General features: G+C 49.2%; 1 protein-coding gene across 5 annotated transcripts in view; it reads left to right on the plus strand.

Annotated features, from left to right (window-relative positions):
• Nucleotides 1-22,229, plus strand: part of MAGI3 (membrane associated guanylate kinase, WW and PDZ domain containing 3) — a 64,381-nt gene that overhangs the window by 12,806 nt on the left and 29,346 nt on the right. For 4 of the 5 annotated variants that reach the window (XM_021376968.1, XM_021376969.1, XM_021376973.1 and 1 more), the window contains exon 3: nt 21,998-22,114. In XM_021376968.1, coding sequence (XP_021232643.1) covers nt 21,998-22,114 — 117 coding nt within the window. Of the gene's footprint in view, nt 1-4,142; nt 18,843-21,997; nt 22,115-22,229 lie in introns of those variants that run through there. The other variant, XM_021376971.1, reaches the window with a different exon arrangement.

Raw genomic sequence — 22,229 nt, forward strand, 5'->3', positions numbered from 1 at the left:
CCCGTGCCCCGGCGGCGCGGAGCGGCGTCCCGCAGCGCGGGCGCCGGGAGCGCGCTCCTTTCGACGCGTCTCCCCGTGGGGTTGGGTCGGTTTCGAGCGCGCTGTAGTTAACGGGAGGCGTCCGATCGTTGCGGTGAATCCCGTCGGTCGGTGTGCCTGGCCGACGCCGGCTGTGCGGGCCGGTGCCCGCGGCTGTTGGTTCCCCGCTCTCCGGGCCGTAGCGCGCGGCTCCGTGTCCCCGTCCGAGCCCCGGCAGCGCCGCAGGGGCTGGCAGCTCCACGCTTCCTATCTCGTTGCTTTGTTCGGAGCTTATTTGCGATCCCCAGGTTGTCACTCGGCTGCAGCTAACGTGTACCTGTAGGTAGTTTCCTCCTTTGACTGGTAATTGAAAGTTATCTGCTGTGCGCTGGGCCCTGGTGGGTGTCACCATCATGAAGCAGAACAGAAGTGACCCACGGTGCTGGGAGCGGGGCTGGGGGTCTGGGAGAGCTCTGGAAACCTGGTTGGAATAAGGAAAACAAAAAGCCAAAAAGAATAAATAAATCGAGGAACAAATGGATGAATGCAGGTAATAAATCTTTATTGAAAGGAGGAAGGTAATGGGAGGTGGAACTGTATTGAGTATTGAATGGAATTGCGTTGGCTCCGGAGGGCAGCGGGGATGGTGCTGTGCTGGGATTTCTGCAGCAGAGATGTCCCAAACTTCACGTAAAAACGGTCAGAGGAGATGTTAGAATAAATGTATGCAGTGTAAGGTGTGGAGGCAGGGTGAGGGTCCCACGATGCCCTGCGTAGTGTGGTGGGACGGGGCTGGTGCTGAGCAGCGTGGAGACGACTGGCATTCTTCTGCTGATTTTATGTAACTTTTGGAACAAATGATATTCACGCTCGAGATCTAGCAGCTTTTCCGTACTAGAACATATTGCGAGCTTATTTACCGCATCAGATGGTTTTGGCAACAAGCTTCTGTGTCAGACTGGCTGTCCGTAGCGTGGTACCTCGCAGCAGGCTGTTGCTGTTTCTCGTGACGCCGCGGCACTCGGCGCAGCACGGAGCTGGGGGTGCACGGAGCCGGGGGTGCACGGAGCCGGGGGTGCACGGAGCTGGGGGTGCACGCAGCAGCGTGGCAGCAGCGGGCCGAGCTGTGCAGGGCTGCTCCGCTCCCATCCCAGTGCTCCCAGTGGTGCTGGGGCTGCAGAGCTGGTGATGCACGGCGCTTTCCGTGGGTCCAAGCTCTGAGCCCCTCCGTTCCACATCTTTCTGAGGTCCTGTGCCAGGAGTGCGGCTCTGCTGCGGGGAGCCGGCTGCACGATCCCAGCGGGGCTGAGTGCAGGTGTCCAGCGGGCGGGAGCTGGGCCGCCTGCTGCTCCGAGCATCCTTCATTAAAGGCAGCAACAGCTTTGGTTGACAGCAGTGAGATCTGTCGGTGATACTCCCAGCGAGCTCATAGAAAATGTAAAATGGGAATTTCGAGATACTGTTTAGTCTTGTTTGATAAGACACTCGAAAGATATGAATACTAAATTGAACGCCATCTGTTAGCTGCGTGTCGCAAACGATGGACCATTTTGTTGCTGGAGAAATGTTGCCTTCCCCCTCTGGCTGTGTTCCCTGCCCCACGGAGTGAGGCCGTGGGTTGGTGCTGTGCCCAGAGCACCGCGATGGCTGTCAGCAGCCGTAGGTGTGCGCAATTTGTAGCCTCCCGTTCCTCTCTATGTGAACATGTTATTCTTGGCATAGAGCATCTTGCCATTCCCTTTCACACGCTCCTTTGTTTAAATCTCACTGCCATGAGTGCTGGGATTTCACCAGCTCTAATTATTCTATTCTCTCTTAGCGCGTTAGCTTCAAACGATAACGAGGCCTCATGTGGCCAGTTAAGCAGCCGCTGTGCTGCTGTGCACCGCGGTCTGAATTTGTTCCCTTCAGGACAGCGCTCTGAGCTGCGTTCTGCTCGCTGGGGCCTCTCAGGCAGAGCAGGACCGGCGTCACCTGAGCTGGGCACCGCGGTGACACGTGGCAGAGCCACCACCCCGCGGGGACAGGGTTTGTAGGATGGGGGAACCTGGTGCTCCAGGTGTCCTGGAAGCAAAGCATCCCCGCTCAGCAGACAGCTGTGACTGAGGCACCTGCACGTGCGTGTGTTGGTTGCGACACAGGGAGGGTTTTTTGCTCTTACAGCCCGGGTTTGCATGCGAGCCTGGAACTAACTTGCTTGAAATCCTTGCACTGTCGGTTGGCCCTGCTCTGCGATGGCAGGAGGTGCCGTGCTCGATGTGGACGAACGTGAATCTTCATTGGAAGCTGTGGCCTCAGCCACGCGTTGCTCCTTGGCTCTGTCTGAGCTCTTGGCTGGCTGTAACCAGGGGCTCATTGCTTGCAGAAAATGACTGGGTTTCGTTGTCCCAGAACATTCAACTTCCTTAATTTTTTTTTTTTTTTCAAATAAGTTTTTTGGATTTTTTGGTAGCATCTGCTTCAAGGTATTTTTCGGCCGGTAATTCTTAACATCTAAAAAATATAACGAGCAGTATGCACTCAAATTGAGAGCTGAAAAAATTCCGTGGGTTTCAGTTGTTGCTCTGCTTTAAGGCCTTTGAATGCATTCTTCTGGCTCTTCAGGATGCCTCTTCTTAAGAGCTATCTCCTCACGTCCCCGGCCTGTTAGTTAAATTGCATATTGTTCCCTGAGTGAGAACAGCTTTCTTCTGTCAAGCAGCACTATTCCTGAGAGCGCTGGATTTGGATGAAGAAAAGCACAGGCTCTTTTGCTGTATCTGAGAGTCAGCTCCTTGCTTAGTTCTGGAAAGGGACAACCGTGGTGAGAAGGTTTGCAGAATTGCTCTGCCTGTGTTTGAAGCCAGAATCCCCCAAGTTCCCTTCTCTGTGGCTGGTGGGTGCTGGACCTGCACTTGTTGCTCTGTGCCACATCGCTGCCCCATGCAGGTGTAGCTCTTGAGGTGACACATCATCAGAACAGTCTTCTGTTCAAACTTACATCACCATGCTTTTGTTGTCGATGAATGCAATCTATAAAAGAAATGATCTTATGGGGAAATGCAGTTTCATTTGCAAAGCGTACCAAGGCTGCTAGGTGCAACTCCGAGCTCTTCAAGCGTGTTTTCAAGGCTGCTTTCAAAACTGTTTGCTTAAAGCTACTCCTCGATATGTACATTTCACAAGTGTGTAATTTTTCATGAATTGTGGGTTGCTTTTAATTGAATGTAATGTCCTCAGATGAGGAGTTGCTGCTGTGTTTGCTGTCAGTCCTGTGCCGCTCTTCCCTGCTGAATGGGATAGCTCATATGGCTTGATTCATCTCATGAAAGCAATGTATAATATGTAAGTAAGGAGTTAATCCCTTTAAGTTCAGGATTGCCGTATCTCTTCAATTATCTGCATAAAAACTGCAAAACTGGAATTCCAGCTCTGCCAGACTGTGGCACGCTTCCGTGTGGGTTTTTATGGTGTTCTACTTCAGCGCCGTTTCATTACTGACTTTGGTAACAAATACAATCAAGCAGCTGGGGTCTGATGAATATGGATCGTGGGTACTGTATAAATACCAGAGGTGGGAATCTGGGGGAGCTGTCCAGAAACGCATTATTTTCATCTGCATGGAAATGAAGCATTCTTTCAAAAAGGCATTGAAGGCAGTCAGCGAGGTTAGCGGGGTTGTGTGGGAATTACTTATCACTCGACTTTCTTTAAACCTGCTGCATTTGGAAACAGAGACAGTGCTTTCTTATCGATCCAAACTAGTGTTGTCCTGATAGGAGAACAGGAACCCAGGGCTCAATGCAACAACAGCAGCAATAATGTCCGCCCAGCGCCGTGTACTTGGATCCAGCCCTGGTGGAAAACCTTTACACCGTGAGACAGAGAAGGGTGGAATTACAGCACAAAGGAGCCGGAATGTGCCCGTACTGCACATGAGAGCAGCAGCAGGAGTGCGTTGCTCCTCCTCTCAGTGCAGGAAGGAGGTGACCGGGGCAGGTAACCAGCAGCAGCAGGAAGTATGCAGTCACCGAAGGAGAGCTGTGTGAGAGCTGTGTGAGCTCTGTGCGAGCCCGGCGATGTTTGCAGAGAGTGACTGCACGTGCTGCGGGAGCACTGCGTGGGGGAAGGCACAGACATTCTTCCTTTCTCCTGTTCAATTCCTGTATATCCGCCAGCTTGTTTCCTCCTTGCAATGAAGACCTGAGAGTGCATCCCTCGGGCTCTGTGTTGTTCACTGAGCTTTGGCCAAGTGGGAGCTGCAGCCAGACAAGTGGGAGCTGCAGCAACTTGTGGGATCTCCGCACACAGAGCCGTCTGCTGGAGGAGTTCCTGGAGTGCCAACGCTGGGCTGGAGGAGGCCCTGCCTGAGAAACATTCTTCTGAAAAGCGATCGTTCAACCACATGTATGCTGTTGCACCTGGGAGATGCGAGGCTGAGTGATGTTTACTCCATCCTGCATTCTTGGCTCGCAGGTTTACAGCGCTCTGTAGCTGTCTGCAGACCGTGATGGGTTTACGTAGAAACACTTTTAGAAGTTTTCAATCTAAGATGCATCATAGACTAAACACTGAAGTCACTTAAAAGAGCAGGGCCGCTCCCTTCCTCACCCACCCAGCCTCCAGCCCACACCGTGTAGGCCTGGCCATTAGGCATCTCACTTTGTAGTGCAAATACGAGTGCAGAGCTCCTGTCCTGGAAATACAAAGGAATGGTTGGTATGTCCCAGTGCTGTTTGCGTTCTGGTAAGCAGATGGGGTTTGAGGTGCACAGCATCTGCTCCTCTCAGGGCTATGAATGACACTGAAGGCCATTTTGTGTTTTAAAATGCAAAGTTGGGAGCTGTGTGCAGTCATCTGCCAAAAGTTGGTCTGAAAAACAACTGTGGACACTCAGCAGTGCAGCCTGTGTGTCAGTGCAGGGATAAGGAGCAGTGGATTTATCGCAGTTCCTGCTGAAATGCCCCCAGTGCCTTTTCGGAGGACCTTTGATAAAGCATGTTGGGAGAATTTCATTTCCCTTGGACTTGGAGCTGTTTCGCAGATAAATTCTGAGAGCATCTCGATGTTCATTATGCTTTGAGATTCAAATTGTGCCCCTTCTATTAGGACAGCTTTGGTATGCAGGAGAGGACGTAGCGTGTGATTCGAGTCCTGGCACGCTGCTTTGCATCACGCTCACCATTTGGAAGGATCGTCAGCTTTCGGGTGTTCTGTGGGCTGTGAGGAGGGAGGTGGTGGTGTGACCTGCCTGGGGTTGTTCTGCACACAGCTGTGGTAGTGGCAGGGCCAGAGATGTTCACCTGAGGTCCTCACTGGGCTGAGCCAGGAGTTGGCTGGTGGGATGTGCTGTGGGCCTTGTTTGCAGGCTGCATCGCTAGGCCGCGCTGCTGCTGGTGGGCCGCGCTGCTGGGACGTGCCATTGGGATGTGCCGTGGGCCTCCTGCAGTGGCTGCAAACTGAGCACTGCTCCCATGGGTGTCTGTGGCAGGAGCCAGCAGGAATGCTCAGATGGGCCTGAAGTGTTGGGGCTGCCATCCAGCAGGTCCTGGAGGATCTGCAGTGTTCTCTGATCTCCTGAAAAGAAGCGCACCGGAGGTGAGCGGCGTCGAGAGCAGGGCTTCAGTGAGTGCTGAGCAGGAAAATCCCTCTTAAAACAGATCAAAACAAAAAGAAGTGCCTGCTTCAGTGTAGATTTTCCTTTTTCCTGCAGGACTGGGGGGAGTATCACAACACAAACACGACTGAAGCAGGAATGAAGGCTGTTTCATTCTGCTGGCACATGCCTCGTGTTTGTGCAGCTGGTGGCCTGCCAGCTCCATGCTGCAGCCGAGCCCAGGGTGCGTGTATGTCAGTTAGTTCTTCTTTTCCTGACATTATTAAAGAACAAAGCGTAAAACTGCTGACAAATAATTTGAACCCAGTATAACTCAGCATGCTGATGAGATGTTTTCCTACTTGTTTGAAAAAAGCAAAGGACAGAGTGGATTTTTTTTAAATAATTGGGACGCAGTTTTGGCTGAATTGAAAACAAGAGCACCCAGGCTGCAAACCAGTTAAACCTTCTCCTACCTTTAAGATTTCATTGCCCGTAGATGCAACTTTGCTTTGGTTACAGCCCTCGTTGGCGGTGACCTTCGTCCAAGCAAAGGTTTGCTAAAGGCAGAGGCAGAGCTTGCTGGTACCGCTCATTAAATCCGAGAGGATTAACGTGCAGTTTATTTCCTCTAAAACCACCAAACTATCAGGAAATAACTAAGCCCTAAAGTTTTAGGTTTGCAGAGATGATTTCCTCCTAATGCATGTACTTCGGAGGAATTTCAAAATCCCGTTATGTAAGAGGGAGGCAGAGTCCCCTATTAATCCGGGGGAATGATGTTTAATGGCTTGTTTCATCCGTTATTGGTCTAAAGAATTCCTCAGAAATCAGCTGACCCAAAGTGCCAGGGAAGTATTTTTACCTCTGTTGCTGAAACTATTACCGCTCAGTAATTTCACTAATCTCCTTTGCAGCGAGATTAGATTGCAAATGCTTTGATGCAGGGAGCGCTGTGTTTGTGAAAACAGCTCAGTGGCCGCGGGCACCGCCGAGTGGAAGTGCCAGTAAGTGAAAAGGAGTGGTGCTCCGCTGCCGAGCGATGCTTTGAACCATCCATTGCCTTGATTGTGCTTCAGATTGCCTGTGGTTTGCCATAGTTCCAGCCCTGCCCAGCTGCGTGCTTCTCGCCCATCAGGGCATGGGGCGGGAGGAGCTGTGTCGTGGAACAACTGCACAACTTGTCCCGGAGCGGCAGCTCTGCTGCCCTACTTACGTGGTGTAAAAATACCTAATCCTGAGGATTTTATTTCCCCCTCTGTAGGGCAGTGGAGAGTAATTACTTTTCTCTAGTGAAGGTAGGGATGCTGGAAAAGTTTAATTAATGCCCGTTAGGAGATGCCACTGATACTTAAATGAATTCATCAGGGTAGGGCACTTAACGCTCACCAGAATAGCAAGCGATTGCAGCGGACTGTATGTCTTTAAACTGAGTTGCTCATGGCTGTGCAGAAGTGCTGGTACCTGCAGACTCCTGTCTGACATGGAGCAGAAGTGGAATTGAGGAATGACCCGAAAAAAAATTTGTCTTTCTAATATAAGTGGAAGTAGCCATGTGAGAGCCCAGGGGAGGCTGGGATCTACCTGTGATGGCAGATGTGAGCCTTGAGGTTTGTGCCAGGGGAACCTCAGCCTCTCCCATCTCCGTGCTGACGGAGCAGACGCTGTGATGGGATGACACCAGAACGAAGCTGCACCAGTTGTCTCCACCAGAGCTGTGAATCCCTCTGAAAAAAGAGCAGCAGACGTGTTTGTGCTGTTCATATGGTTCCTCATCCCAAATGCTGGCATTGGAGCTCTCCAGAGCCTGGAGAACACTGCTGCTGTGCTGTGATTGCAGGAATTTAACCAGCGGTGCTTGGCCACGCAGCAGCTCTGCTTTTAGCACAGACTCCAGGAGGAAAAAAAGGTGACACAGCCGTGTCTGCGGGGAGGAGGAAGGTGCTGGTGTTCTGCTGCTGCTCTTGGAGGCACAGAGCCGCTCTGCTCAGGAGCGAATGTGAGCATCACAGTGTTGCTTGTGATACTGCTCCATTCAGTCATCAAACTCTGCTGCGTGATGCGGAGTGTCGTGGTGTAGGAGTACAAGGGTTTGTACCTGAGGAGCTTCCGTCTGTGCTTTCTCCCTAATGCAGGAGAGGAAAAAGGACTGACATCAATTTTCCCGTTGTTGAATCACCCTCGGGGACATACAATTGTTGTTCTTGCAATTGTAATTTGTTGCCTCTTGGCAAATACATCTTTTTTTTTTCTTCCTTAATTGAACTACGTTGTTAAGAGGTCCATTTCTCTTTCTGGTTCGGGCAGTTGCAGAGACATTGAATGTTAAGGAAAGTGCAAAGGAAAGCTGTGCCTGCTCATGCGTGGTGATGTCTGCTGCTCCACATTTCACAGCACCGTGGCGTGGTTGGGTTGAAGGGACCTCAGAGCCCCATCCCCAGCCATGGGCTGGTTGCACCTCTGCTTCTTCATTTGTCTTGAAAAAGTGGTGAAAGTGAATGTGAATGTACTGAGGGTGGCTCTGAATAAAGGAGCACTTCAGTGCAGGTCTATTGTGGGTAACAGTATATCTGCTCTGTGAAGCGCTGTGCCCTGGCAGTAGTAAAGCATTTCAGAGAGATGACTCCAGAAGCTGTATGGTCAGGGGAGATGTCAGGAAAGGGAACAATGCAATAAATAGAGGGGAAAACGACCGTGCTGTCAGTTCTGGTTTCCCTATTGGGGTGTGTGTACATAGCTGCCCTTCTGATTGATTGTGAATTGAGAACGGGAATTAGGTTTGGCTTTGCCTTCAAAGCTGTCTTGTTATTTGAAGCGCTTTCTTAGGAGAGCTCCATTTCTGTGTCAGCCCGGAGCTGGGGAGCTCTGTGAGCAGATACAGACCAGCCCGGCCCTGCGAGAGCTGCACCCAGAGCTCTGATCGTGGGACCTGTGTGGCTGTAACAGAGCGACCTTCCTCCTCATGGTCTGAGCAGGCATCGCGACTCTGCTCGAGACATCGACCTTGCGCAGAACGTACGGAGGCAAAAATTAAAATGAAGTCAACGGGAGAAACTCATCCTTCACACAGCCACTGGAGCTGTCTGCCAAGAGAGAGTTATTTTCTGTTCACTTCTTTGGATTTTGTGTGTAATTTTTGCTGCTGTGACAGTTTTGTGACAGTGTGTGGCTGGGATCACCTGGGAGAGAGCTGACCGCAGCCGGGGAGATGGGCACCTCGCGCTATCAGGCTGCACGTAGCTCAGGCTCCTTTTTATGATGGAAAGCTCAGAGTAGAAATGAGAACAGCAGTTTTCTTACTGTGAAGTCGCTGCCGTTCTTTATCCTCTTTGCTTTTTGTAATGTGTTTTCAACTAGCGGAAGAAGTTTGTTCTGAAGGTAAAAACTAACCTGCAGAGATCTCAGATAGGAGGAGGTAACCGGAGTGTCTGTGGGACGTGTGGGTTCGTCGGTAATCCAGAGGCTCCAGTATTAATTACCATCAGTTAATAGACTCATTTACCAGTTCCAGTTTCCACGCGCTCTGTTGAGACCGCTTCCTTGCTAACTGTGAGAGATAAGGAGAGGAGAAATGCTGAGAAGCAGATGTTGCATGACCAAGTACCCAGCTGTGCACTAACAAAATGAATCTCCTGGTAATTAGTTAACAATTCCTTGGCAGTCAGAGGCATATGTAAAACAGTAAACACAGCATGGGGAAATAATAATAATAAAAAAACATTAAAAGCATTTTCTGAGCTTTAAAACATTGGCAGCGTCGTTTCAGCCATCTGTGTTGCTGAGGAGCTGACTGCTCGGTAAGTCATGCCAAGGTCAGAGCTGACTTGCAGCCCTTAACCCTTTGGCAGCGAGATGTAACATCCTGCTTGCTGAGCGTGGTCGCCTATCGGCACTGCAATCAATAAAATAAAGTAATCATGTCGGCGGTGCTGACGCAGCTCTCCGTTCGGTAGATGTATTTTATGGAAGAAAAGCAAGAGCTGAAAGGTGGACTCAGATGGGCATAGTGCAACTGAACTGTTGTTAATTTTTTTCTGCTGCTACTGGTGCAGCCCTGGAGAGAAAATATCTGATCGTGTTCTAATGGTTGTACTTGTGGGGAAAAGGTTGGGCTTTGTTCTACGAGCGGAGCTGTGCGTGTTGCTGTAACTTTGTGCATAGTTAATCTGTGGGATGCGAGTTGTTCAGCTGATGTACCAATCACTTTTAATACAAAACCCTCAGCTTACCCCAGTTTTCTCTGGGCCCCCTGTGGCCCGAACACTCTTCTTTATGGAACACATTGGAGCGGTACCAATGCTTTCAGTCAATTGGAAGTGTTCGCTGTCTGCATCCTCCTGGGGATGTAACGCTGCTGCATCACCACAGCAGTCCCTGCTCTGCGCTGCAAATTCTGTGCTTGCACGACTATGAACAATTGGTTAGGACAGGAAACATAATCAATCACTTAAAGCCTAATGAAGCTTCTACTTCAGAGTGGCTTCGTCTGCTAAAATATGACATTGGCTGCTGCGAAGGGGTGGTCTGTAATTGCTTCTCAGGGCGTGGTGTGCACCTTGCCCGTCGGGGCTGGGCCGTACACAGCTCCCAGTGGGGCTCCAGGCTCCATACCGGGCTCCAGGCTCTCTGCCTGGGCCCTGAGGATGTCCCAAGCTGACAGAGCTGGTGGCAGCAGCAACCTGCCCGTGTCCTGTGCTGACATGGCTGGCAGCGGCCTGCCCTTGCTGCCCGGCCTTGCAGCATCGCATTGCAAACACACAACAGCTTCGCTCCAGGAGAGAATGCTCTAGGGAGCAACACATACTTCCCCCACTGCTGTACTTTGTAATGTGCCGTGGCTGTGGAGAGCTTTCTGCTAAGCAAGAACTGGTGAGGAGTTTGGAAACCCACCGAGGTCTGCGTCTGACCTCGCAGCGCCAGGCCTGGCCGGGCCGTGGGCCTGGTGGGTGAAGGGGCAGCAGTGCTGCCTCCTGGGGGGGGTTGTGCTTGGGAAAACGTCGGTTGATCTTGAGGTACTTTTCCTGATTTTTAGGTTACTGTAGGGCAGCTGTGATTTGGATACGCTGGTTTTAAAACTGTGAGGTGAACGTTGGGTGCGTTTGCAGAGGGGAAAGTTTCAAGTCCTGCAGGATGTCATAAGGGTTTAACATAACCGCAGCTCTGTAGGTTGTGTTTTGAGAGGAAGTCATTTTCTTGTGTTACTTCTATGAAATTAATATGACTTGGGCAATCTAAAAGTTGCAGTGCTGTTTATGCCAGAACGCTGACGTGCCAGCATCTATGCTTTTCTCTACCCAGCTTGGTTTGCTGATAAATGTGTTGAAGAATGTGTGAGAAACACGAGCCCGCACCCTTCCAGCCCTCCTCCTGCAGCAGGGGACATGGGGCACTGTGCGCTGCCATCACCCCATGCCCAGGATGAGCAGTGCTTCTCTCCATCCCAAAACTGAGAGCAGCATGAAATGTGCATGAGGCAGCATCAGCATTAGTCATGGCTGTGCACATCTGGAGGCAGGAGGATTGTGCTGAGTGTACGCATTGGACAGAGGGAGCTTTTGTGGGGGGTGGCGATGCTGCTATTTTCCAATTAAACTTGGACCTACCTGTAATCAATACGGCTGTGGGCACGGCACATTTGTTAAATTGGTGCAGAGGAGTGCTGACCTAGAACACAATGTTGGTGGTTTTAAATCCCTGGGAGTCCTTGGGAGCGCAGCGAGGCACGGCTGTGTGTGCTGGAGCCTGAATTTATTGCTGCTCTGCCTCTCTGGCACAGCAGGAGCTGTCCTCGGGGAATGTCACCGCCGTGTTGGAGGTGCTGAGCTTTCTGGAGCTCATGGGAACGACCAAAGCCTCGGTGCTGGGTGCAGGAGCTGGGGGCACCGCTCGTGGTGTGGCTGGGGCTCCTGGGTGGGAATGTCGTGAAAATGGGGGTGAAGTTTAAAATGGGAAGAAGCCCATAGTCTGGCAGATGGAAAGTAAGGTAACTGCTATTCCTGGGTTGTTAAAATATTTGTGTTAGCAGCTCTGCTCCGTGATGGCTAGTGATGGGGGAGGATCACATGCAAACAGCAGGGAGAGGAAGCAGAGACGATAATAAATGCCTCATTTTGGCTGCAGTTCACGGTAATTCTTCATTTTTCATGGTCGGTCTAATCCCAGCGTGCGAAGCTGAACTGCGCACGGATAGTTTTTTGTGGTCGAAGAGCTAATCTCTAGCCCAAGTTGATACGGACAGAGCTGTCTGCTCAACAAAGCTCTCTGATTACATTTCAGCATGAGCCAGCACGTGGGAATGAGCTGTGCTGGTAGGAGGACAGCGATACTCAGAGCGAGGGGACGTGGGAGCAGCTGTGGGGTCCCGGAGCAAAGCTCGCTGCAGGGCTTGGGCAGGGCAGAGGTTTGTGGAGCTGGTGCTGCCAGCTGTGCAGTTCCAGGAGGTTCCTTGCTTACGGGGCTTCCCATGTCTCAGGAGAACACGAGTACAGTGTCACTGTCACACTGCTGCTCTGCCAAACTCCAGCCCGAAATAGGTTAGTGGGCCTAGAAATTATGCACAGTGTAATTGCGTGTCTTGCTTCCTATGAAAAGTAGGCTAAAAATAAGCCCGTGTAGTATTTGAATAAGTTCTAATCAGTGCATTCCCCCTCAAAAAAAAAAAAAAAAAAAAAGCCTTGGCATGTGAACACGTACCCTTCTGCTGGGAAAATAATGCCAAGTCCCAAACAGATTAAATGGCTTGTGTAACGCAGAGCAGCTGCAAGGACATTTTTCTTTGAGGATGTGACTGAAATGTGTCATTCTATAGAACTTCACGCTGCTTAAGCAATAAGATATGGTATGTTATCCATATGTCAGTATGTGAAATGTGACGCAGCGTTAGGGCAAACACCAGGGCAGACCATTTTTGCCCAGGGCAGAACCAGTGCAAGGGAGGTTTGGGACCCTCTGTGAGAGAGGACTGTTGAGACAGTGCTCAGTAAGTGCTGGTAACTATGAATTTGCACATTAGCTGCAGATTACAATAGGGAAGCATTAATATTAGAACAGTTTTGTTCATTTGTGTATGTTAATTGTGCCTCCTGGAGCAAATTGGTTTGCTTGAAACCTCCATAAATCACATTCTCTACTGTGAATATACTAAGACCCCACACTGGAAATGTAAGCGAATGAATGGAAGATTGTCTGTGAGTTGGGAAAAACAAGCTGTAGTTACCCTGCAGAAATTTGCCTCATTGTTTGGATTGCTTGCCTTTGTTTTGCAGCGTTCCAGTTCTGTATCTGCTCAATTAGGAGCAGATTAAACGTTTTATGTATTATTATAACCTTAGCAGCTGTGGGGGATTCTGATTTCGTAGCTGCGACGTCTGTGTGCAGCTCTGCAGAGCGAGAGACAGCGCTGCTCCTACCAGACAGCCCCCGTAGGTGCGCTCGTTTGCACGCTGATTAAAACTCAGCGAGAGACAGTGCATAATTAGGAAGCCTTAATAAAATAATCCATGCTATCCTTAGAACAACCTCGAGTTTTTAAAGTTTTGAACAAGTTTTTGACCCTTCAGCTTTCTGCAGCACGCGCTGTGGATGCATGTGAGCCTTGTGCAGTGCGACCGTGCAGCAGCAGCGGATCACGTTGTGTCCTGTCCTACAATGGGGCTTGGCTTAATCTACTGCGACGATGTCAGAAACCTGCTGGCTCTCTTGCTTTGCATTTCTGCCTCGCTTTCAGAGGCGTGGTTTGATCTTACAAATCTTAGTTTTGTTTGGTGAGGTCTTTCAAGTTCTCCAAGCTGCATTCACTGAGCTTTTGTGAGTTCTTCTCTCTGCCTTGAGCCTGGCAGTCACAGAGGAGTTTGTCTGAGTTCTTTGTCATCAGTGTGAACGTGACTTACTTGAGCTGGTAGCCATGTGCCATTCTGGCAGATGGAATATTGTGGGGGCTGCTAGAAATGAGGACAGGGCAGTGCTGGGGGCTGGGGAATGGGCAGCACTCGGCAGTAGCCAGAGGGAACGGTGGTTCCCTGCTGAGCTGCAGCTACAGCTTCATCTGGTGCATGAAGAGCGGGACCTCGAGGGTGGCTTCCTGCCAACAGCTCTTCCTCTGATTCTTTTCCCCACAGCCATCATACAGTATCAGAACAGAAGATGCTGTTTGTGAGCTGGGAGCAGAGGAAAGCGGTACATCTCAGCTTGGAGGTATTGCCCCACAGGAACTGAAAGCAAATTCATAGAATGGCTTGGGTTGGAAGAGGCCCCAAGGATCATCAAGTTCCAACCCCCCTGCCATGAGCAGGCCACCAACCTCCAGATCTGGCACTTGCCCAGGTTGCCCAGGGCTCCATCCAACCTGGTCTTGAACACCTCCAAGGATGGAGCACCCACAGCCTCTCTGGGCAACCTCTGCCAGCACCTCACTGCTCTCTCTGTAAAGAACTAGCCCTGACATCCAGTCCAAACCTTCCCTCCTTGAGCTTAAAACCATTCCCCCTTGCCTCATCACTGTCTATATTCTTGTGAATTGTGGTAGTTCAAGAAAGTCGTGGAGTGCTTCATCTTTCCCGTGAGCAAGGGATGATACAAGGGACCTCCTAGGGAAGCATCTTGAGAAAAACAGAGAAGTAAAATATTTGTTCAGAGTATAGCAAACTTTTATAAATATGCATAAGATTGTTGATCTTTTCTGTGCTTTTTCCTCAAGAAAATATGGAATCAAAGACAGGAAAGTCACCATATGTTATGCAAAAGGTCAAACTGTTCTCTTGCGGAAAGTTCTTTTGCATTTCTCTTCCCCACTGTTCAGTTGAAGGAAATGGTTATGTTTGCGTTTTATTTGAAACCCATTCATTACTTTAAATCATTTGAGTTCTACTCATATCTCCTTCTGTGTCTGATCTTATATCAGAAACAGCTGTACAGCTCTTTGTGCTTTGCCATTCTCCTATTTAATAATAGCTACGCGAAAATACTTGGCATTATCAGAGAAACCCCTACCCAGTTGTAATTCTCCCGACTCTATTTCCATGGTTAATGGATTTTTGTGTGCGTGCAATGTATGACTATAATTATATCTGATAATGTTATATTAGAAGCTGGCATCTGAAAGTTTCAAGTTCTTCACTCATAGGATTTTCCTTTTGAAAACCCTTAAGGCTGCAGGCAGGCAAGGTATCGGGCTGTGCTACCACTGCATCACACAGAACAAACTGAAGCTGAGGTCTGTGTCCCCCCAGCTCACACTCGGCCCCTTTGGGCCCTCAGTAGATGGAAGCAGATGCTTCTTTCTGTGAAAAACCTTGAGGACCCAGCACTGTGGATCCTAATTCCTTGCTTCCAAGATTGTCAACTGTGACACATCTGTTTGCAAACTGAGGCAATTGTTAGCTGGGTAACAAGTGTTATTTTCATACACCAACCAAATGGCACTGAAAGAATCCTGTAAATGCCGTCTATTTTCTGCCAGTATTTTCTTCCTTCCTTCTGCGCTGAACAATGCACTTTATCTGGCAGTGGATGAGGAACCTTGCCGTGGATACGGGACGGGAGCCTTCTGGAACAGTGGGTTTTGCTGTTTCCACACCACCAAAAAAGAAAAACCAAAGGACAGAGCACAGGCTGCTGCTGTTCACACTTCATCTCTTGTCCTTTCCAGCTCCGAGTGTGTTTCAGAATTGAGCTGTGCATTCTTGTATTTATAAAAGATTGTTCAGGGGTTTACCTTACAAAGCACATTTTAGTTATCATCAAAACTTTAAATACTTTTAACGAAAAAAAGCCCTGATGAGCCCAAACACAAAGCCAGATCGTGCTTGCATAGGTTTGCCAGCACTGCTTTCCTGGTGGGACGTTTCCCACGCCGTGTGATGCCATGAAGGCAGTGCAGCACAGAGCTCCCTGCCTGGATCCTTTGCCACCATCCCTGGCGATCTGAAGGCAGTGTTCTGCGAGGGCTGGTGCTGCTCGCCCTGTTTTAGTGCTCGTCGTCTCCTACATCTGTAGGATTAAAAGCCCAGAGCTCGTATTTACTGGTGTTTTCTGTGTGTGGTGCAGCTGAGGTGGGCTGCCCTAAAGGTGAGCTCTGCTCTCGGCTCCACGCAGGTGTTACCAGGGTAATAGAAACATGAGCTTTGTGGCAGCCTTACTGCTTCAATCTGGAGAAACAGTTTTTCATTTATTTCTGCACTGTAAACCAAACATTGGGTGTTTTGAACGCTATGGTAAATGATTTGATAAGACTGCAAGGCTTATCTCATCTCCACCACAACTTCTGTAAACACGGATGTATTACCGAGATTTTGTTGGACAGACTGTAACAAACTGCAATTAAATAAGCCTTTCAGTGTAAACCTCTTAATATTTTTTCAGCTTTCAGGCGGTAAATGAGTCTGCTCTAATGGGCTGTTGTGACTTTGAACTGTCTTAAGATTTCCTTCTATGCAAAAGACTCCATGTAAATTCTTCTGTGAACTGTTCTGCTCCTGTCATGTGAACGCAGCTGGGTCAGTCTGACATCCCCTGTGCTTTGGGTGGATTTGCAGAATATCTTTAACGACGCATCCGTAGCTCCACGAAAGATCCTTAATTCAATTTTCTTGAAAGAAGACTGACACTAGTAACGTTCTCTCAGCAGGTCACCAGCAAATGCTCTTCCCCCTGATTTCTTTACAGCGCAAAGAAACAAGATTCACTATTGCACTGTTGTAGTTGGAAGCTCACGGATGGGTTTTGCTGCTGGCCGGGGCTCTGCTGCCTTCCTCTGCATGGCATCCCAGCCCAGCCAGTCAGTCCCGTCCTGTTGCTCCCCAGCCTTGGGGCATTTGGTGGGGATGTGCAGAACCAGTCTGGTAAATGTGGCTATTTGCATAGCTCTTCAGGATTCAGTTATAAAGCGATCCGTGCTCTCCTTGTCCTCTGTCAAACCATTAATTCCCTGCATAGTTTAGTAAAGTGAAATTCACATCCCAGGAGGCTTTAGCAAAATTCTGCATGAGCATTTGAAAGCTTTTGTAAGGCCTCCTACTGAGTGTTTTAATATATATATTTAAAATATTTTCTCTTTAGACCATGATTCTGAATTGCTGTACCTGCTTTGATGCCTGTCTGCGTTCCCAAGCAGCCCAGCTTGCTTTCACCTGTGCTCTTCCACTTCTCTGTCCCAGGGCAATGTCCTCTCTCATCACACAGCTCCCTGGGCCCTGCACTTCTGCCAGCTCCCAGGTTTGGTGGTGATGGCTCCGAGCTCTCAGCCTGCATCTCTGACAGAGCCTTGTGCTGAGGGGGAAGGTGAAGAGTCTGCTAATGCAGCCAGGACAGATTAGCAATATGTTTTGCTCCTATTTCGCGACCTTTACAAATCTAAGGAGTTGGGTTTTTTGTGGTTTCTGGGTTGTTTTTTTTTTCCGTTTGTCTTTGTGAAATATATCATTTGCATTTCAAATCCAAAAGTATGCTTTTAATGTATTTGGCTCTTCTCCCACATTTGTTCCAGAAAATCAAGTTCTGTTCTTTACCTCGTCCGTTCTGCTCGGTGTGCAGGGGGAAGCTGATGTCATGCGATGGATTTCTGTTCTGGGACAAACATCCCCACCCAACCTATGGTCACTGCCGGTATGTGAGCGGTGGGGCAGCAGGGGCCTGCAGGACCTTGGTCGAGCTGCAGCCAGCCCACGGCCGTTGGGTCCTGGCAGGATGCTCCCAGCTGTATCTGGAGACGTGCGTACCATGGGCCTTTGAGCAGCGTGCTGTGGACCTGCTGCTGCTCAGTCCTATTGAAAGGCAAACTGCACACACACATCTGTCACGTTCCCAAGGTGATGGTCTGCTGCGAGGATCCTGCAGCAGCCTGGCTCTGTAATTGCCGGGTAGCATATAGGAATTGTTAAGTGTTGTGAGCTGAACCTGGTGATTTTCTTTCTCGTTGTCCATTAGAAAATAATGCGGCAGCTGATTGCTCTTTTAAGAAGCTGTTGTTACCTGATTCTCCTTGCTTTTAGGAGGAAGTGGCTGTGCTCAGTGAGTGCAGTGTCGGGGTCTGCAGCTCATGCTGAATTACACCTGCAAGTCATTGCTGAGGAGTCACAGAGTGAATGCTGTGCCACGTGTAGCTTTGGTTTCCTGGAGCAGCACACCTGGTTCGTGCAGCTGGAAGCTGCTTTTGCTTAGTCAAGCCAATCACCAATTAATGTTACTTTTGTATTAATATCCAAGATTTAATTAAACTGTAAATGTTCTCCCTTGCCCAGTGCGTGGTTCCTGCTGCAGTCTGAGCACAGCCCCTGGTATTCTGCGTGGCCCTGCGTGCTTGGCTGTGTTCACACCGTGGGGCAGCCCGGGATGGGGAACCCCCTCAGTGTCCCCTCTGCTTCATTCCTGCTGAAAACCAGAATTGCGCAGCAGGATCTAATCCGCGCTTTTTTTTTTTCATTCTTTAATGCTTAAAAAAAAACCCTCTGAGCCTCTGGCGTGCAAGGATAATCTGGGGAGGGGCTGAGGGGATTTAGGGTGAGGAGCAGCGGGCAGTGTTCATGTGCAAGTTTACTCAAGTTCAGAATCTCTGTGGGTCTGCGTCACTGGACATTAGGTTTCATGAAGGATTCTGTTCCCGTGGCTGTGCCCTGCAGCCTTCTCCTCTCCTATGGGCCTGCAGGCGGCGGCTGAGCTGCATCCATGTGCTGGGCCCGGTGTCCATCCGTGTGCTGGGCCTGGTGTCTGTCCATCTGCAGGGCCCGGTGTCCATTGGTTGGGCCGTGCAGCCTCTCCTCACTGTGCTCTTTTTGCCATCTGCAGCTGTTCCCCCCTCACATCCCTTCCCTTAAAGTCCATTTCCGTGCTGGGTGCTGTAATGAAGGTGCGTGCCCTAGCAATGGATTGCGTCGTTAGCCAGGGAAGTTAACGTGCTTTTAATGAACTGCTGCTTTGAAAAGTTGCTTTTATTGTTAACAGTGAGGTATTTTTTGAAAAGGATGAAAGGAAAATGCCTCCCAACGCCGCCGCTGCTGTTTAGCGTATAGAGGTCATTGTCTCAGGCGCTGTTGGCATGGAAACGTCGCGGAGCTCTGGTGCAGCACGGTGCCCGTGTGTGCACACCGTGCCGTGCACCACAGCCGGGCAGTTCACAGCTGTGGGCACGGCTGTCACACACCCCCTGCACCGGCAGCATCACCCACAGGCACCTGTGAAGTTATGGTGCTGTCACTTATCGTTGGGCAGCGGTTCGTGCATCAAAACTTGCAGTGTTGCTGTTCTGCCGGCACTGGTAATTCAGCAGTGGGCTCGTTGGGGTTTCCTAGTCACGCTGGAGCAGGAAACAGCTGCTGGTAGCTGCGTACTGAGCATCCCCCACTCAGGTGCAGCTCTGCCCCTCTGATTATGAGGTGAAAGCAGAGGGCTGCTGCTCTCTTTGTCCCCAGGTCTCTCCTCAGATCAGCTCTGTGCTTTGCGGTGCTGCTGAAGCCTTTTTGTTAGCTTGCTTTTCCTCCCCGATCCGCAGTGTATATACATCCTCACTTCAACAGTTCCTTTGTGGTTAATTTAAATGAAACCTGAAAGCAAGAGCATTGTGCCTGTTCCTCTTAGAGAACCTGAGTGGTATAAAGGACGTTATTCCTCTCGACTGGTCCCTGTGTTGCGTGTGTCATCCTTAAGAAATGGCTCAGCACGCAGCAGCACTGCGTTTAGCTGTCGTATCGCTGCTGGGCTCTGCTGGGCAGGCCGTGCACGGAACGTGCTGCTCGGCTCCTGCAGGAGGAGGTAGCTGCCTTCTGCATAGAAACAGGCCCTAGAGGCCGCCTGGAGCATCCTCACTCTTGCATTAGTTTCCTGCTTTTTAATGCACACCACTCGCTGTGACCTTCCCTCATTTTTCTCTCTGCCAAGTGTTTTGTTTGACTTTCTCCCGTTTTCCCCAGGCGGTGCTTTCAGCTTTGTGGTCGTGGTCTGAGAACACAGTCCAATCTGTGAGGGTAATGTTAAGATTAACCCCGTAGTGTTGGCACATCCTTAGGAGCAGCTTTGGTTGTACTTTCTTTTGGAATGAGTCGATATTTATTGGAAAGGGTTTATGAGCTTTAAAATTTTAAAACACAAAGAGGGGAAGATGAGTGGATAAAGCCTCCGCGGGTCCACATCCCTTTGGGGTTTCTCCCTCCTGCCAAGCCTTCCCTCCGTGCGCTCTCGGAGCATAGTTAAGAACCAGAATCATCCGCCGTGGGGAGATCCGCCTCTACCGATCTGCTCAGCGATGTGCTCGTGTTGCTCCAGTGCAGCGCTGTGGGTTGGGCTTTGACAGGGAGATGGATGGACCGTTTTAGTAGTAAAACATTTTTTAACGTTGAGAAACCATCTTGTCTGCAAACAATGAAGAGATTTACGGTAAGAAATGGAAAATATTCTTCTTGGTGGAGATTACACCATTTGTTTTCATTTTCCGTGACATGTTTTGCTCATTATGCTGCGGGAATCGAATCCAAAGCTTCATAAAGAAAGGCGCGTGATGGCAAAGCAGGGAATTCAGCTCAGGGTTTGCTGTCATAACAGCAGAGAGCGTTTCACCCATGGGAGCGCTGCGAAGTTCCGTGCTTGGGAAGCGGTGAGGGGCTGAGGACGGTGCTGCTCACCCCACCCCATGGGGCAATCAGTGCAGAGTTTGCTTTACCCCAGCACGCAGTGAGCGTTATACTGAGGGGTCGTCTTCGTGCTGTAAAATCCTTCTTATGTCTCTGGATGTAGTTTCTTCAGCGCTAAATGAGGGTGAGAAATGGAGCCTGGAGTTCAGGGGCAGCTTTGAGTGCTGCCTGTGCTGCAGCTGCTCCGGGATGGGAGTGGGGTGGGCTTGCTTTGTGCATCTAGGGGTTGGGCCATCTTTTGGTTTCTGGTTTTGGTCACCTTATGGACGGTGCAGAGCTCCGTGGTCTTAGCTGTGTACGTGTTATTTCGTACACACAGTATTTTTTTCTTGTGTCGTTTGTTCTTTTTCTGAACAGATCGCCTAACTCGCTCTAACAGGGACATGGTTAGTGGGCACAGTGGAGATGGGTTGATGGTTGGGCTTGATGGTCTTGGAGGTTATTTCCAACCTTAATGATTCTGTGGTTCCTGCTCCAGGCTCCACCTGAGGTTGTTAAGCTGCTAAAGATTCAGGTTTTCGTTTTTGCTTTTTAAATGTAACAAGCAAACCCAGCGATGCTGGTGCCAGTAGATGATTCACAGAATTACTGATCTATTATGATGGAGAAGGGAAGCATAAACTCGCAAAAAAAAAACAAAATGCAGGGCATCCCTTGCAGCAGTGGCAGTGGTTGGGTCAGTAGCAGTGGATGGGGCTTCGTGTCCTCACCCCTCAGCTGGCATTTCACATGAGAACATTCACCTCGGTTTTAGGGTACGGATGAGCTTTGTGTTAAGGCTGATGTGGGTCTGGTGCCCCATTCCTACAGCAGCTGGGTCTCAGCACTCTTCAGAGGCCCCAGTTAAAACTACTCGTAGGACAGTTTCCTTGCATTTTGTCACCTGTTGCTGACTTCCCTTCCACAAGGCATGGACCATTACAATTCTTGCTCACGTTGTGCTGTACCGGTATGAACATGCTACTGACCATCTCCTGCATTGGTTTTAAGAGGCAAAAACTAAAAGTCTTTTTCCCTGAAGCCCTGAGTGTTCTGCTGTAGTACATAACTTAAATTTATCAGGGTCACTGAACCCTATTTAATGTGCTTTCTGGGAAGATGACAGGGTACAAAAGATTGTTTTGTACCCTTCTGTCAGAAGGATGAGGCAGTAATACAAGAGCTCGCTTATTTGTGTGCTGAAGGGGCCGTGGTTATCTAGTGATGTGGCAGATTTGCTAATGATACCTGACAGAAGTATTGCAAAGGAATAATTGTAAAAAAAAAAATAAAAAAAAAATAAAAAAAAACAACTCTTCTATCATGCAGTGTTTTTAAAAAGAAAATATTTTCTTTTTGTAACATCAAGAATGCAGGCTCGTATGTGACAAAATATTGAATTCAGGTCGTCTAACCAGTAGCAGTAAATTGGAAGGTATGCTCGCTGTGTGTGTTTTGAATGAAGCAGCTTTCTGTCTGCGTGGAGTTTTAATTCTGATAACAGATTTCATATTCCAATACGTTGTATTTCAGAATACTTCACTGTCTTGCCTAGGAGGCTCTGAGGTTGGAAGGCTGTTGCTCAGTTAAGCTTAAAATCAATTTGCCGTATTTACACCAACTGAGAATCAGGCTTTAGCAGTATGTTTTCCATTGAGATTATTCCATTTAAAACAACCCAACTCTTGCTGCTGCTTTCTCTTTTGCTGTACTTACGGCAGTGAAATGCCATTGTTGTTGGCTTTTTTTTTTTTTTTTTTTTTGGCTTAATGTTTACAAGAGATATTTTTGTTTGTTCGTTTTGAAGGAAAAGTCATCAACAAAGATTTGCGTCACTACTTGAGCCTTCAGTTCCAGAAGGGCTCCATAGACCATAAACTCCAGCAAGTGATCAGAGACAATCTCTACTTGAGAACCATCCCTTGTAAGTATGTATGGTTAGCCTCGTTTGATCTGTTTGTGCTCACCATCACATCATTTGAGAGCTTTACACGTTTCTTCTCCTAAGAGGTGGAGTATAGTTCTGCCTTTCAGCAGGA

The sequence above is a fragment of the Numida meleagris genome, chromosome 25, assembly GCF_002078875.1.
Source record: "Numida meleagris isolate 19003 breed g44 Domestic line chromosome 25, NumMel1.0, whole genome shotgun sequence".
Classification (NCBI taxonomy): Eukaryota; Metazoa; Chordata; class Aves; order Galliformes; family Numididae; genus Numida; species Numida meleagris.